Here is a 16,644-nt window from a genome sequence, read left to right as displayed (position 1 = left end):
TTTGTCTAAACTTTTAAAGAGCCTTTAAACTACAGACATTACATATTATTTCCTTTTTATTGTAACTTTGTGAGCAGGATGGTTTAAATAGATGCTGGTTATAAGTGATCTTATTTTCTTCAGTTTGGTGGCTTGGACCCCTGCAGTGTAGACTTCTTTCTCCAAGACGAACGAATCAAACAGCTCCGCAACAGCTACGAGGCACAATGCAGGGTAATAGCAGTCCAATTATTAAAACACTGTTTATTTAATATTGTATTTCATTTGTTTGCATCAGTTTGATTAATCTGTAAACCTCTACATTAATTGTGATTGATTGCGATCAATGAATTTTGTCTTTCCTGGCAGGAATTGCAAGATCGTATTGATGAGTTGCATTCAGAGCTGCAGGAGTTCCACACTCTGGGCAGACTCCCACAGCCCTGCAGCAAGCCCCTTTCTGAGGACTTGGAAAGCAAGAGCCCTGGCATGGAGTCAGACCCAGGTCGGCCTAATGAAAAATGACAACAACCCTTATTTGAATTTCTCACATTGTACATTAAGTGCTCCATCACAAAACACTTACGAGTGATGCTTTGATGAATGGGCCATAGAATTGTCCGATCTTCATACTTTCAGTATATCAAGTGTTTCTCAAATGGAGGTGAGCGTACTAGGGGGTACTTTGGAGTACTGCAGGAGGTAGAGATTTTTGAGAATTTTTTTTTTATGTTAATTAAGAAAATGTCATGCATAATTACTCAAATAAGTATACTATAATAAATTTGATAAGAAAATGTAAATGTAAGTTTGATAAACCACATTTAATATTAATTTTCCTATTTTAAATTCAATCGTTAACTGCCATTTAGGGCTGTGGTGCTGAAAAGAGAGCGCAGACACGGTCTGTTGGAACAGCGGTGATTAAGTGTGGAAAATAATTAGGCCTATCTGGCAAAATAACATTACATTTTGTGTTGAAACTGTGTCGTTAACATCCCTAGTACAAACTAGGGGGCCGGTGAGGCCACAGCTTGACTTTCTGTGTTCTGCTCGCTTATCTCCGCCTCTGTCAATTAGAGACCGCGGTCTCCTAGTCCCTGTGTCCTGTTCATAAAACAAATAGACAGTGTGTTTTTATTTTACATGTATTTAATGTGGTCTGTTTACTTACTGAATAAATCAAATAATTAAAATGATATAAAGCACTGTGCTTAACTGGGGCACTTCCAGTCCATTCTCTTACCCCATACATGTATTGTGTACGTGTATATTCAATTGAACATTATCTGTAGATCATATCCCAGGTATCCAAGTACTGAAGCATTGAAATAATTAATAATAATAATCGGGGACACACAAACTAAATCCCGCACATGTTTAATTGGCTTTTTTTCAGTTGCTTAATAAATCTGACACTCATGATGCAGCTCTATATTGGCTTTTTTTTTTTTTTTTTTTTTTTTTGTACATTATTAAAAAAAAATTGAGAACCACCGCTTTATAGAATCTGTGGTCTTGAAATCTATTAGAATTGGTCAACTTTGGACAAACTCATTCACTGCTCAAAGGGAAATGAGGCAGTATCATGAGTATCAGTATCATGAGCTAGGATTAAACATTTTATTTTAATCTCAGGGTTAGGCTCAGATGAGGGACAGCCTTTCATCATGAGCCTCGAGGCGGAGATGATGCTGGAGGCACTGAAGGAGCAACATCTTCGGGAGATGGAGGATTTACGTGCTCAGCTAGACAGCAAAGTGAGTCTTAATTGTTGTGTTTTTAGGAATCTCATTTTCGAAAGAAAATTGCTTGCCAATACAAAAGCTCCTGTATGCATGTTAAAATCGTAATGCACTGTTTTTCTTCTATTCCACAACTTCTATGCCAATTTTATTCACGGCTTCAGATTGAGGGTAATGTCATGTGAGGTTGTACCTCTATGTACCCACCAGAGGAATGGGGAATTTGATTGGCAACCCAGGCTTTTTTTTAATAATCTGTCCATGAACACGTAAGACACTGAGGTGTTGAGCTGCTCCCTTGCTTCTGTAATCACAGATGGGTGAATTCGACCAGAAGATTGAAGAGCAGAAGGCGGCCCATGACACACAGAAGGCTGCCATTTCCCTCCAGCATCAGGAGGAGATCCAAGCCTTGAGAGAGGAGATAGCCATAGTCCAGAGGCATGCACAGAAGCTCCAGAACCAGGTGGAGCTGGAGCAGGCCAGCCTGGAGAAGAGGCACGCCAAGGAGCAAGAAGAGCTCGAGGACCAGCAAGACCAAGAGGTGGGAACCCTCAGGCAGCAGCTGCTGGAGGCCCACATGCATGCCGCAGACCTTGAGGAGCAGCTGAGCACCCTGGAGGCCCAGCAGGCCCAGATCGAGCTCAACCTGGACGGCGAGATGGAGAAGCTGAAGAGACATCACGCCCTGGATTTGAGGAAACTAGAGGAGAGGCGTGAAGTGCTACTGGAAGCCAGACTGGAAGAGGAGAGGATGAGAACACAGGAGGAAATTGCCGGGGTTCAGAAGGGGTTGCAGGAGGACTGGGAAAGGGAGAAGGATCGCTTGCAACAGAACCACAAGGTTGAACTGAGCGCCAGGCTAGAGGAGGCGGCCATGAGATTTCAGGAAGAGAGTGATGCGCTGGTGAAGAGACTCACAGACGAGTGGCAGAGGGAGAGGTCCCAGCTGGACGAACAGCGTAACGAGTCTCTACAGGCGGTACTCGAGGAGGAGATGATGAGGCTCATCAAGGAGCACGAAGAGAAGGAGAGAAAGCTCCGGGAACAGTGGGAGGGCGAGCGGGCGCAGCTTCTTAAGTCTCAGGAGGAGGTTCTCCTCGCCAGGCTGACCGAGGAAACGCTCAAGGTCCACGGGCAGAGCGAGCAGCGGGAGAAGAAGCTGAAAGAGGAGTGGGAGATAGAGAGGCTGCAGCTGGAGGAGGATTACGAAGGGATGCTCCAGGAAAGGCTGGACGAGGAGCGGGAAAAGCTTGAAGCGGAGAAGGAGGAGGTGGGTAAACAGCTGGAGCGCCTGCTGAACAAGGAGAAGACCCTTCTGGAAGAAAGCCACCGGGAGGCCCTGCAGGAGCTGAGTGCCAAGCACAGCGAGGAGAGGGCAGAGCTACACCAGCTGCTGGATAAACTACGAGGGGAGATCATTGAGGAGAGGTGAGAGGCATTTATTTTGTTCATTTCTTTTTTTTTTTTTTTTCAACATGCACTGTATCTCATTTTTTCTCATTTATTTTATGTTGGAATGGCCAGAAGGGCAGGTTGGGTTTATTCTTTATCCATACATTTATTGTAAAATTTAAGACTTGCTATGCAGTAGATGGATTAATACTCTGACCTTAACCACCACTGATTAACTATGTGCAGGAAAGAACTCGAGAGCCACTTCACCCACAGAATCAAGGAAGTGGAACATCGTTTTTCAGGTGACCAGGAAAGCTTAGCTGAGCGTTTTCAGGTCGACGTGCTGAACCTCGAGCAGCACTACCAAAGGGAGCTGAAGGCGCTTTCCGGCAGCCACGCCCAACAGAAAGTCATTTGGGAGGCTGAGATGGAGAGCGCCCTCGAGGAAGTGGAGGAACAGAGGAGACTAATGAGGGAGGCCATGGAGCGGGAAAGACGCAGCCTTAACCACGAACGGGTCAGAGATCGGGACGAGCTGGAAAACATTCACAAGGTGGAAATTGAGGAGCTGCTGTCGAAAAAACAGGATCTGCAAAAGGAACTGAACGACTGTGTCTGCTTAGCCCAAACCAAAGAGATAGAGCTGAGCAGGCAACTGAACGATCTCCACAAAAGGCTCCAGGAGAGTCTGGAGACCAGGGATGAGCTTCTGGCCCTGGCGGAGAGAAAAGCACTGGAGTTGGAGTTTCTGCTGAATCAAGCTGTGGAAGACTTCAGGCAGGAGAGGGCGGAGCTGCAGAGCAGCCTGTCGGACCTCGATGTAAAATACAAAGAGGCACTTTCCCTGTCTGAGAAACGGCTGGCGGAGAGAGTTGATCTGTCACACGAGCGTGACAATTTAAAGATCAAGATTGAAGGCCTGGAGATGACGCTTAAACAGGCGGCGGAAGACTTTGAGGTCGAGCGGCAAGAACTTGAGGAAAACTTAGCGATTATTGAGGAAAAGTTGAAGCATAGTCTTTCTTGCTGTGATTCACACGAGAACCAGAGGGTGAAACTTTTTGCCGAAAGAGACTTGCTCAACATCAGAATTGAAGATTTGAAAAGTGAACTCGCTCGACTTTTAGCCACCACGGATATAACGGAGAGAATAGAAATCCAAAAGTCTGATGTGAACGGACAACTGGCTGAATCATTTCATTGTGGTGACATTTCGTCTGAGGAGCAGGAACAACCGTCTAATCCGATTGAAAATATTTCTGACAACTGCAATGTTGAAGTTCTCGATATTCCAGATAATGATGATGCACTTCATGTTGAATATGTGGAAAGTAAGAAGGAAGCGGTAATCGCTGAAATTCCCATTGAATGCAAGACGCATTCAGATAATAACTCAATGAGAGACGACCCCCCTAATCTGGAGGCATCGGTTAAAGAACAAAGTCAAGACGAAGACTCTGAGAGGATAGTGGAGACCCCAAATTCTATTGGAGGATGTTCTGTGGACACCGATTGCTTTGGCGATGAATGTGACGAGTCCGGTGCGGCCTCTGAAGATGACGACCACTATCCCATGGTGGAGACCAACGGCAAGGAGCAAGAAGAAAGCGGCGACGTTGCCGATGAGAGCGACGCCTGCGCCGGACACGCCGGAGGTGGTTGTGGTGAGGAGTGGGCTGATGAGGTCGACGCTGTTCCAGATCATCGCGGAGTTGGAAAATCAGGTTCTGGAGGTCGGAATCGAACTGAAGAGGATGAGGACGACAAACCATTTTATGATGAAGATTTGCGTCCTCGCGTGTCGCCCCTTGCCAGATTTTCAAATCCGAAGCCGTCTTCAATTTCCCAGGAGGCAGGTGATGGAGAAGGTAAAGGCGTTCAGTGTGACTATAGCTGGGATGCGTCGCCGCATGACTATGCCGCTGGAGATGCGGTGGATCGTGGGACCTGTTCAGCGATCAGATCGTGTGACGGGGAGAACAAACCTGCGGGGCTGTTTGGCGGGATCGTGGTTGAGTTTCCGGCCCCGAAGAAGGCAGGTGGCCCTATTGCAGGGGATGAGGAGGTCGGCTGTTTATCGCTTGACGCTCACGGCCGTGGAAAGCAATGTGGACCGGCTTCCCGCGGGTGTGAACAAGCAGCAGCCGGACCCGTCCAGGCACTGGCGACGTGTGTCCCCTCTGCGGAACAGCAGCGCAAACGCGGCGATTGTGAGGACGACGACGGCGGCTCTCTTGTGAAGCTGCGGGGCCTGTACGGCAACGCCATTGACGAGAACGTCCTTTTGCAGCAGAAGATTAGCCTGCTTCAGCAGAAGGCGGACACTTTGGAGAACATTGTGAGTTACCACAGCGAAAAGATGGAGACGGGCAGCCAAGCACTGGAGGAAAACTACAACCTTAAAGTGAAGATGATTTATTTAATGGGGCGGGCCAAAGAGCTGGAAACGAAGGCCGTCGAGATAAACGAGCTTCAGGTTAGATACGAGGACAGCGTCTACGAGAACGGCAAACTGAAGCAGCTCAATGGTGAACTTAAAAAGAGGCTTTTGGGCCTTGAAAGCAAGATAAGCATTGTCCAAGATTTCAAAGAGGAGCACATGAGCCTGCTGGATGAGATCGCCAGCATGCGGGAGGAGAACGGGAGGCTGTCCGAGGTGGTCAGCGACCTGGAGAGGCAGGATGAAATTCTGTCGGCAGCGCAGGAGGCCGCCAGCTCCCGTTCCAAAACCCCGGAAGAGCCTTCCCCTGAGCCGGACTACCCTCCGCCGGCTACGGTCCAGGGCGTGGCCGACATGGAGAACTGCTGCACGGAGCTGGAGCTGCAGAACGCTGGACTCCGTAGAGCTCTGACAGACCTACAGGACAAGTCGCTCTCATTAAATGGAAGCATGCTGGCCCATAGGTAACTTGGTTGGGGAGAGGAGAGAAAAAAAAAAAAAAAGAATAATAGGATCCTGTCCTTAGCGTCCTCCTCGTGGGTAACGATCCTCTGTGATGTCATCCTTGTTGTGCTTCTTCATAGCACCTTTCCTCCTCCGCCCGATAAACAAGTGCTGTCGTCGTCCCATAATTTGATCACACATTGCGGACTGTGGAACGCTCCCAGCAGATGTTGCACGGGCCGTGGCTCAGCTTGTTGGGTTGAAAACTTACCTGCGGAATTGTTTCACCGGGAGATTATTTTCATGGTTACTCAGTAGTTAAATGGAGCCCTGCATGTCACTCAGATGTGTGTACGATATATGTTTTCAACCCTACAAACTGTTCAATCCCCCTAGACCATCCTTTTAAACCAACCATTAGGATAACTGGGATAGGACTGGGTATCTAACTTGCTTTTTTTTAATATGGACACTATTGATGAAACTTCTCTTGTATTACTGTAAATGCCACATTTCCCTGCCCAAGGGATGTGTTAAAGCTAGGCATAGATGACTTTATGGGAACTGATTATTCAACCATTTACTCAAAATTCTTGGTATCATGAAAGATTGTATTGTATGGGTAGCACAAACACATTTTTAACGAATACCCAGCCCTAAACATTGCTGTTTTTGTATTTTTTTTTTTTCCGCTTTGAAGCATTGTGTAACTACGTTTTTTTCATTGTATTGTTTTGTTTCTCTTAACTGTGATATTTTTTATTACTTTTTACTAACATTTTACTCACGATGTTGAAAAACGAAACGTCAAGTCTTTTATGATCCATTCAGCATCAACTTTTCCTCTCCCGATGTAGATCTGAAACCAGTCGTCTGGCAGAGGAAAACCTCAAACTCGGGAATAGGATTTCTGCGTTGAAGGACGAGGACTTGAAAGAAGCCAAGCAGGACTTGCTGTAAGAATCAACGTTTTTATTTCCAAAGTCATTTCCATGAATGCCGTCTGAAGTCCTAAATATGGGCATACTCCTTTACCCCGAACCACTAGACAAAGGCTGGAGCACTTCAGGATGGAGAAGAGCGCGGCCGAGGAGATCGCAGAGAGCCTCAAGAAGCAGGTGAAAGGAGATCTTGTGACTCGCGGAAAATGAATCAAAACAAACCCATTTAGTTCAGGTAAGTGAGATAATACTGTTGCGTCCCTCATTTCCTCTAGATTTCAGAGCTGCACCTCCGGAGCCAGCAGCTGGAAGACGAGAACGAGCTTCTGTCTCAGAAGAACGAGGAGAATGTTGCGGATGTGGAGGAGATCAGCCAGCAGCTGGCCGAGCTGATGCAGGAGAACGATCGACGAGAGGCGGCGCCCGCGGAGGACAGGAGCCAGGTGGCGATTTAACATGTTCAAGGCTTGTCCTTTCCCGGTGCTGTGCCTGTGGTGGCTGTAGCGCGGTGGTTCTCAAAACGCGATTCTTTGGGGGGGGGGGGGGGGGGGAGAGACACTCGCGCCTCGTTCAGTCCCCCGCACCTCCTCACTACCTCCGGGGGGTGGGGGGGCGGCCCCGCACTTTGAGAGCCACCGTCGTAGCGGGTAGTTGAATTGGTCGTTGTTTTGTGGTAGATGGCTGCTTGCGTGTCCGCCTTGGAGGCGGAGTTGACCAAAGCCCTGGAGGACTCTGAGCAGCTGAAGGAGAGGAACAGCCAGCTAACACAGCAGCTCTCTGGGCTCGGGAAGAAGGTAGGTACGGCCCCATCAGCGCTATGAGTAGAGTAGATGCTGCTCCCTCTCTGCATGCCGCACACATGATGTGGATAGCACATTACACACTGTCATCGTTAAGGAGGCCGACCGCACCTGAATTCACTTGTAAGTTCACTAACCTGCATCTCATTCAACTCTGCAGTCATGAAAGACTGTGGTCAAAACAAAAGCCATAAACAGGTAATGCCAAGAAAACGTTTTTAGTTCTTTCTTTTATTTTTTGTGTGTGTGTGTGTGTGTGTTAGTTGTCCAGGATGGACACTGTGGAGGAGCAGCTGAAGCAGCTTTTGCAAGAGCGCCGGACGTCCGATAAGGAGACGCAGGGTCTGCGCAACCAGCTGGTCAGGATCCAGGAGCGGGTGAGAGGAACTTGTACATCTATGAAACTAAAACACACACAGGAAGAATGAAGGAGATGTTGTACAAAACTTTATTCAATTGTTTTATTATTATTATTTTTTAAAGTGAACAGTGTCAAATTCAATTTTAGCCGTTTTTTTCTGGTTCACGCACACTTTACATGACCACTGATGATCGGTCACTGGTCCTGATGACGACTATGTTGACATGTATTTAATTTATTTAAATTGTTGAGACTTCTGCCTTTTTTGCATAGAATTAACAAAAGTAATTAATTACTCTTGATTTGACTGTATTTTGTGTTACCGTAGTTGTCAGCGGGACCAGGAAATCATTTTAAGGGAGGTTTCTCACCATATGGTTCAAATCTGCATAAATCTATCATCAGGAAAACGGTCGTAAGTCGTGTAAAATGTGTGTGCGGACGAGTAAACCGACTTGTTTGTGCGATGGTCGTTTCAGTAGAGGCTTTGATTCCATGGGCCTGCATTATACACGGCACGTGCTGGAACCCATAGAGATGGATCTCGGCATCCGTCACTCGGTTGTATGGGACCAGCTTCCTCGTGTGTCCCAGTATTCCTTATTGTGTTGTGTGTGTGTGTGTGTGTGTGTGCACGTGCTGCAGGCGGAGGCACTGGATGAATCCCTCCAGGCCGTCAACCTCCAAACGGCTCGTCTCAAGTCTGACCTGCGCGTGACGCAGCAGGAGAAGGACGCCCTCCGACACGAAGTGGTGTCCCTGCATAAACAGCTGCAGAACGCCAAGGATAAAGTGAGCATCGCTCCGTCAGTCCACCCTCAAGTGGATGGATGCTAGACAAGGAACTGCTCTTAAGTTAAAGTTATTTTTGGGCTGTTTGTGTCACGGCGTTGGATAATGCGGATGCTCACCCCCTCCGCCCTTTTCCCTCCGCCGCGTGTCAGAACCAAATCCTGGAGATTGCCTTGCACTCGAGCGGCTTCCAGAACCAGCACAAGAAGCTGTACCAGGAGGAGATGTCCCGTCTCCTCGACCAGGAGCAGCACCTGCTGAGGCAGGACAACGAGAGGCTGCAGATGGAGGTCTGCAACACCAAAGGAGACCTGGTGCACTCCAGGGAAAAGGTGATGCCTGGGATGAGGAGGACATTCTAACTAATTACCTTCTAAATATGCAGGATCAGTGTCCAAACCAACCTGAATAAAAACAGCTTTACAATCGACACAAAATTTAGGAGCAGTGACGAGATAACGGACCAACAATTACAGCATTGAGTTTTAGCAGTTTTCAGTAGTTTTAGCAGTAGTAGTGTAGCTCCCCCTCATGCCGCCAAAACAGCTGTGACCCGTGGAGGCATGGACTCCACCAGACTCTGAAGGTGTCCTGTGGTATCTGGCACCAAGACGTTAGCAGCAGATCCTTTAAGTCCTGGAGGTTGTGAGGTGGGGCCCCCATGGATTGGGTTTGTTGTTCCAACACATCCCACGGGTGCTCCATCGGACCTCAACCCCACCCATCCGCATGATGTAGAAGAAAACGTGATTTATCAGACCTCCACCTTCTTCCATTACTCCATGGTCCAGTTGTGACTCTCACGTGTCCATTGTAGGTGCTTTGACTCTCACGTGTCCATTGTAGGTGCTTTGGGTGGTGGACAGGGGTCAGCATGGACACTGTGAGCGCTCCCATACGCAGCAAGCTGTGATGCACTGTGTGTTCTACACCTTTCTATCATAGCACCATTCACTTTTTCAACACTTTATGCTACAGTAGTTCTTATCGTGGATCGAACCAGACGGGCTAGACTTCACTCCCCATGTAAATGAGCCTTGGGCCCCATGGTCCTGTTGCCGGTTCACCGGTCGTCCTTCCTTGAACCTCTTTAGGTTGGTAGTAACCACTGCATAGCGGGAACAAGACCTGTGGTTGTGGAGATGCTCTGACCCAGTCGTCCAGCATCACAATGTGCTCCTTGTCAAAGTGGCTCAGATCCTTACGCTGCTTCAACACATCAACTTCAACAACTGACTCTTCACTTGTTGCCTCATATAATAATAATAATAATAATAATAATAATAATAATAATAATAATAATAATAATAATAATAATAATAATAATAATAATAATAATAATGATGATGATGATATATAACACTATATATATAATACATCCCACCCCTTGACAGGTGCCATTGGAACCAGATGATCAATGTCATTCACTTTACCTGTAACTGGTTTTGATGTTGTGGCTGATCGATGTATAAACAAGTGAATGTAATATTTAATTATTATATTAAAACAAAGCAACAACCAACTTTATTTTGTCATCCTCAGGTTCGACAGCTGGAGACGACCGTCGTGTCCATGAAGCAGCAGAAGAACCAGAGCCAGTCCTGCCTGCTCAAGGCCTTGGAAGAGGAAAATGCCTCCCTGAAGCAAGAGCTTGAGTCCAAGGCTGAACTGGACAAGGTAAGAGCTGCGTCGTCCCAGATAAGCGCCGTCTCTGTCGAGGTGCTGTCCTTGTGGTGCCTCACAGCATTGTGGGTAATTGTTTCAGAGCTGCGACGCCCTTGAAAGGCAGGACAAGCTCGAGACCCTTCAGCAGGAAAACGATGCACTGAAAACCCAAATGACCCGCCTGTCGTCACAGCTTCTGGAGGTGTGTGTGTGTGTGTGTGTGTGTGTGTGTGTGTGTGTGTGTAGACATGTGGACTTGTGTATGTAGACATGTGTGTGTGTAGACATGTGGACTTGTGTATGTAGACATGTGTGTGTGTAGACATGTGGACTTGTGTATGTAGACATGTGTGTGTGTAGACATGTGGACTTGTGTATGTGCTTGTGTGTGTGTAGACATGTGGACTTGTGTGTGTGTGTGTGTAGACATGTGGTTTTGTGTGTGTGGACTTATGTGTGTCTAGATGTGTGTGTGTGTGTGTGTGTGTGTGTGTGTGTGTAGACATGTGGATGTGTGTGTGTGTGTGTGGACGTGTGTGTAGACATGTGGACTTGTGTGTAGACGTGTGTGTGTGGACTTGTGTATGTAGACATGTGTGTATGTAGACATGTGTGTGTGTAGACGTGTGGACTTGTGTATGTAGACATGTGTGTGTGTAGACATGTGGACTTGTGTATGTAGACATGTGGACTTGTGTATGTAGACATGTGGACTTGTGTATGTGGACTTGTGTATAGACGTGTGTGTAGACATGTGGACTTGTGTGTGTGCTTGTGTGTGTGTAGACATGTGGACTTGTGTGTGTGCTTGTGTGTGTGTAGACATGTGGACTTGTGTGTGTGCTTGTGTGTGTGTAGACATGTGGACTTGTGTGTGTGTGTGTGTGTAGACATGTGGACTTGTGTGTGTGTGTGTGTGTAGACATGTGGTTTTGTGTGTGTGGACTTGTGTGTCTGTGTGTAGATGTGTGTGTGTGTGTGTGTGGACGTGTGTGTGTGTGTGTGTGTGTGTGTGTGTGTGGACGTGTGTGTAGACATGTGGACTTGTGTGTAGACGTGTGTGTGTGGACTTGTGTGTGTAGACGTGTGTGGACTTGTGTGTGTGTGTGTGTGTGGTTGTGGACTTGTGTGTGTGGTTGTGGACTTGTGTGTGTGGACTTGTGTGTGTGGACGGTTGTGGACTTGTGTGTGTGGAGGGTTGTGGACTTGTGTGTGTGTGTGTGTGTGTGTAGACATGTGTATGTAGACGTGTCTGTGTGTGTGTGTGTGTAGACATGTGTATGTAGACGTGTGTGTGTGTGTGTGTGTGTGTAGACATGTGTATGTAGACGTGTGTGTGTGTGTGTGTGTAACATGTGGACTTGTGTGTGTGTGTGTGTGGACTTGTGTGTGTGTGTGTATAGACATGTGGACGTGTGTGTGTGTGTGGACGTGTGTGTGGACTTGTGAGTTGTATTTTTTAATTAAAATCTGTTCTTATTGTGTTTTGTTTATAATAATAATAATAACAACATTGTCTGAACTGCTTGTTGTGGTTGCCTGATTGTCCTGCACCGCTGGTGTTGTGCTCGCAGGCCTTTCAGGCTCAGTTGGTGGGTCTGCTGCCCCCCTCCCCTCACCGGATCCCCAGGGCTCCACGTGCTGACGATCCAGACAACATGCAGGTAACGTGGAACTACAACCTTCTCTGACTCAGACGTGGGCAAAAAAAATTATATATATATGGAAAAATGTTCTTATAAACTTCTTAAAATATAGCACGATTACATTTTGCACCCAAATGGCAGCAAATGTGACTAAATTGCTTGCCAGACAACAAAAAAAGGCATAATAATTCTAATGTATTGGATTGTTTTGGGTTTTTTTTGGGGTTTTTTTGCCCAAGTCTGTTGTGTAGAAGCTTCAGAGCCTTCATCCTCAGCAGTAGCTCAGTACTTGAACATGTAGTTCACATCCTTCATTGTTATGTCTCTGTCACCTTCTCCTTTCGTCACTCGTCTGTTTCCTGGTGTCATAACAAACGGTGACTCCTTTTTTCACTCAAAAGACACACTCATTACCTCACTACATACGAAGCCTCTTGGGAACCCATTCGTTGCATTTACGTTCAGCGTTACTGTTCACTTGGGTGAGGAGGGGCCAATGCGACGACTCGTGAAATGCCATCAGTTCAGGTGCCGCCACATTGAGTTTTTATATTTTTGCTTTGTTTGAGGTTTAAGACTTCTTCCAATAAAATCAGATCTGATCCTCAACTTTAAGCAGCTGTTCTCCAAGCTGTCCAACGGGCTCGTGTTTAGGCCGCCCCGGGTCTTCTGCGACGTTTCAAGCACCTGAACTCGATGGCCCCCGATATTAGTCTTCCCTTCTAATTCTGTGTTTGCGTGTTTCCTTGTGTGGGTGCTCTGGTGTCGCCGCCGCACCCGCCGCTCCTTGTTCTGTGTGCTCTGGTGTTTGGTGTTTTAGACCCTGGTGGCCGGGGGCGGTCTTGTGCTCACTGTCATTGTGTCGTTTTTCCAACCTGGGATTGAAGAGGCCGAAGTGGTGCGATGCCTTGGGCCTTGGCAATTTTTTTTTCCCCTCATCCCGCTGCCTAGTGGCTGTCTGTCTGTCTCCCATACCAGCTGTAGGCCGTAGTCGCCCCGCACGTCTGTGTTTTCGTCGGTACCCATAAATCACCCATAAGTCACCATGTTACCGTGGCGATGTGTCACCGCCAGAGGTCCCCTGTTGTCATGTGTGGTCGTCGACCCGGAAGGATAAGCGGGAGGGGCTTGAGCCGTGGGTGAAGTGTCCCTGCCTTCTCTCTCCAGGGAGCCATCCTGGAGCAGCGGGCGGCTCACGCAGACAGCTACCGGCGGATCGGCGGGTTGTGACCCCGCTCCCGCTCCGCCCACCCCACCCCCGCCCCCCCCCCCCCCCCCCACGCGTACGGGGGCAGGACCACGTGACCTCGTACCTCGTTTGTTCCCAGTATCACAGGAGAATGCCAACATGGTTTTGATGAAACCTGCAAGACTGAGAAGGGGGTTTGCCTTATTTTCAGGCATGTGTAATTGTACTTGAAGGCCGCCAGGGGGCAGGCAAAGGCTGCCGCGCGTCCGCTTCCCTCTCTGGGAGTTTAACGAGATCACGCTTGAAAATCAAGAGTTTGTACAGCACGACAGCACCACAGCATGCTGACACAACTGGCTTCTGGAGTTGTTCTCACTTTTGTAGCTCTCTAAATATTTGTCTACACACCAGGAAGGTTTTTTTTTTAATGATTTTATTTTATTTTATTTATTTATTTTTGTTTGTTTGTTTTTTAACAGATAACATAACTTGGTTCTCTCTGGTTTGAACATGGATGACAGGGTACACGCTTGAAGGCTCAACCGTCTGTTTGCCTTGGGGATGAGGAATCGAGAATATTATATTTGGGGCCGAGTCGGTGCCTAACAGCGAGCTGAACGTTGTCCAGCAATCAGCGTTTCCAGCCTCTTGATGTACCTGAGAAATGACTGTTAGTCGCTTGCTGTTCACGTGCATTCGTGGAAAACGGAACATGAGTGGGAAGGTGGAATTTTGAGGGTCAAGAAGTGTCTTTTTTTTTTTTTCTGTTGAATATTTCTCAAAGCAAAGAAAGTTTTTATTTGTTTGTTGTCTCGGTGGTCTACATTTTTCATGTTTTTGGGACTGATTTGCCCCTGCACTACATAGGAAATAGTTGTTTTTAGAACCTTAAACGGTTTACTCAAAACTGTCTGGTCCAACCAGGCTTTTATCTTTTTGAATGTTTTTTCCTGTGTATGTAAGAGAATCTGTTTGTCTTTATCGTTGTATTACTTTCTGTAGTATAGCCATCGTACGCAAAGTTCCTTGTGGCACCACATCCTGTTTTTCTTTTTTTGTTATTTATGATTTTATTTAAGTTTTAAGTTATTTCGTCTACGGCAGTGTCTGAATGAATTGGAAAAGTGTATAAGTTAATTTATTTGAATTTAATTTTATATTTTTAGTGCAGCGTCTCTTCATAACTGTACCAGGAAGCATTTTATGCCTGAAGTAAATAAAGCATCTAGTTTAAATCAATTTGCCTTTGCGTCATCTTTAATCGCACCTTTCTGAAACACGCAGTTTGGCGGTGTCATCGTCAAAAGCTGAAGACAACTGGAAGTCGGAGCAATATTTGGCACTATTCTGACATTATAAGGAATCGCATCCGGACAATAACTCCCGACCCTCTCCCCGTCAGGATGAGAAGGAGCGGGAGCGCACGATGAAGAGGATGGAGGAGCGGATGCGGGAGATCGAGCTGTCGCTGCACAACGTCAAGCTGCTGCTCCGGGAGAAGGTCGCCCAGCTGAAAGAGCAGGTCAGTACGGAGCACCGGCAAAACGGTCTGTTCCACGCCCCGCCTCGTCCTCCCCCTCCACCCCGCTGGGAGAAAGTAGCGTTGAGGTTGGCAGCTTATAGTCGGTGGAAATGCAATGTTTGTTCCCCCCCCAGCTGCACAAGAACGGCCAAGCGGACACGCTGATCAGGGATCTGTACGTGGAGAACAACAACCTGCTGAAGGCCCTGGAGATCACGGAGCAGCGGCACAAAATCACGGAGAAGAGGAACTACCTGCTGGAGGAGAAGATCGCCAGCCTCAACAAGATCGTGCGCGAGCTGCACCCGGCGCCGCTGCCGCCGGCGCCGCTCCGCTTCAAGTGCGCCTAAGTGTGGGGGGGGGGGGAGACTCCCCCCTCTTGTTTCGCGTCAATTTAATCTTTGCATCCTTAAGCCTTAAACTATATCTCGTGTCGACTTGCATACGTACATTTTTTTGCACAATATCTTTTGAGGTCAAATTATTTTTTTGATTTGTCACCATTGATATGGTTTTTTAACTTTTTGTTTTACCGACATAATATTTTGTCAAAATAATGATGTAGGGTGCATTTGGTGGACCACTGGAGCCCTTTTGTATGTTTTTAAATATTCAACTGTAATGCTTTTACAATACACTATTTTACTACTTTTACAACACTTTTCCTCTATCTCATGACTATTCCATTGTTTCCGATGAAGCCGAAGTACACTTTGAATGTTCAGCGTTGTGTGCGCTCAAGATCTGATTGATTTGATCTTGTTGACAGACAGCGCTCCCTCTTAATCCGCCGTTCCTCCCTGAAGTAATATCGACACGTAGTTTGTCAACATGAGGGACGACATGTGACCCGTGTCATTGGTCGACACATGTCCACATCACGAAAGCCAAATAATCCCTGTGACATTCTCAGCTGTTTGCTGTCATGTCACGTCAAACGCTTGAAGCGAAGGCCGAGTGAGCGCACTACCTATTTAAATAGATTTGTATAGTGAAACCATACAATGCTGTGTTTGCCAAATATATTTTGAAGACTTGTCCAGCTTTTATAGATGTTAAAAAAAGTGCATATGAAACACCTACTATTGTGTCAATGGGAACGGTGACATTTGGTGATTTGCCAGATTTGAGTTTTATATTTACAAAGGAACCAGTCAGACTGAAATTGTGAGACTTTTTTTTTTTTAACTGGTTGAAATTAAGACTTTTCTTGTCACGCAATAAATCTTTTTTTTGAGATCTCGTGTTTGTATGTCTTTACTTTTGTGTGTATTTATCACCATCGATGCTTGTTTCCATTAAAGCGGTTTTAAGACGAGGGGTTTGTGGACAGGCCATTTCTTTATGGCCCTCGCATTGTGGACATTGGACCCCCAGGATGTGAACCAGAAGAATGCAAAGTGTGCGCGTGTGCGCGCGTGCGCGTGTGCGCGTGCGTCAAACAAACCCGCTGTGGGTTTGAGGGTGACGCTGCATTCAAGTCAAACTAGGGGGGGTTGGAAATACGAGCTCCCATTTTGGAAACACCCGTTCGAGTCAGCGTGGAAAGCCGTGCGGCACGACGCCGGTCTGGCACCCAGCCATGGCAAGACAAATAAAAATGGATGTGGTCTTGGGAAGTGAGGAAATGTATATTATCACGTGTGACCGGCCATACGATGAGTAAGACTTACTCATTTTATATTGGAGAGGTCAGATGGTATTACTACGAAACTGGTTCGC

The 16,644-nt window shown here is 47.0% G+C and overlaps 1 protein-coding gene across 1 annotated transcript in view; it reads left to right on the top strand.

The window, feature by feature from the left end:
* Positions 1–16,134, top strand: part of nin (ninein (GSK3B interacting protein)) — a 29,421-nt gene extending 13,287 nt beyond the window's left edge. Inside the window, exons 13-28 of the mRNA XM_080011955.1 lie at positions 124–213; positions 349–484; positions 1,618–1,739; positions 2,041–3,155; positions 6,864–6,962; positions 7,055–7,124; positions 7,223–7,390; positions 7,625–7,741; positions 8,011–8,124; positions 8,754–8,900; positions 9,053–9,232; positions 10,443–10,577; positions 10,666–10,767; positions 12,140–12,229; positions 14,803–14,922; positions 15,057–16,134. Of these exons, the coding sequence (XP_079868081.1) occupies positions 124–213; positions 349–484; positions 1,618–1,739; positions 2,041–3,155; positions 6,864–6,962; positions 7,055–7,124; positions 7,223–7,390; positions 7,625–7,741; positions 8,011–8,124; positions 8,754–8,900; positions 9,053–9,232; positions 10,443–10,577; positions 10,666–10,767; positions 12,140–12,229; positions 14,803–14,922; positions 15,057–15,272 (3,021 nt within the window). The 3' untranslated portion in view covers positions 15,273–16,134. The remainder of the gene's footprint in view (positions 1–123; positions 214–348; positions 485–1,617; positions 1,740–2,040; positions 3,156–6,863; positions 6,963–7,054; positions 7,125–7,222; positions 7,391–7,624; positions 7,742–8,010; positions 8,125–8,753; positions 8,901–9,052; positions 9,233–10,442; positions 10,578–10,665; positions 10,768–12,139; positions 12,230–14,802; positions 14,923–15,056) is intronic.
* Positions 16,135–16,644: the final 510 nt, after the last annotated feature.

Source organism: Zeus faber (genome assembly GCF_960531495.2).
Source record: "Zeus faber genome assembly, chromosome: 13".
Classification (NCBI taxonomy): domain Eukaryota; kingdom Metazoa; phylum Chordata; class Actinopteri; order Zeiformes; family Zeidae; genus Zeus; species Zeus faber.
This window is presented reverse-complemented; position numbering and strand designations above follow the sequence as displayed.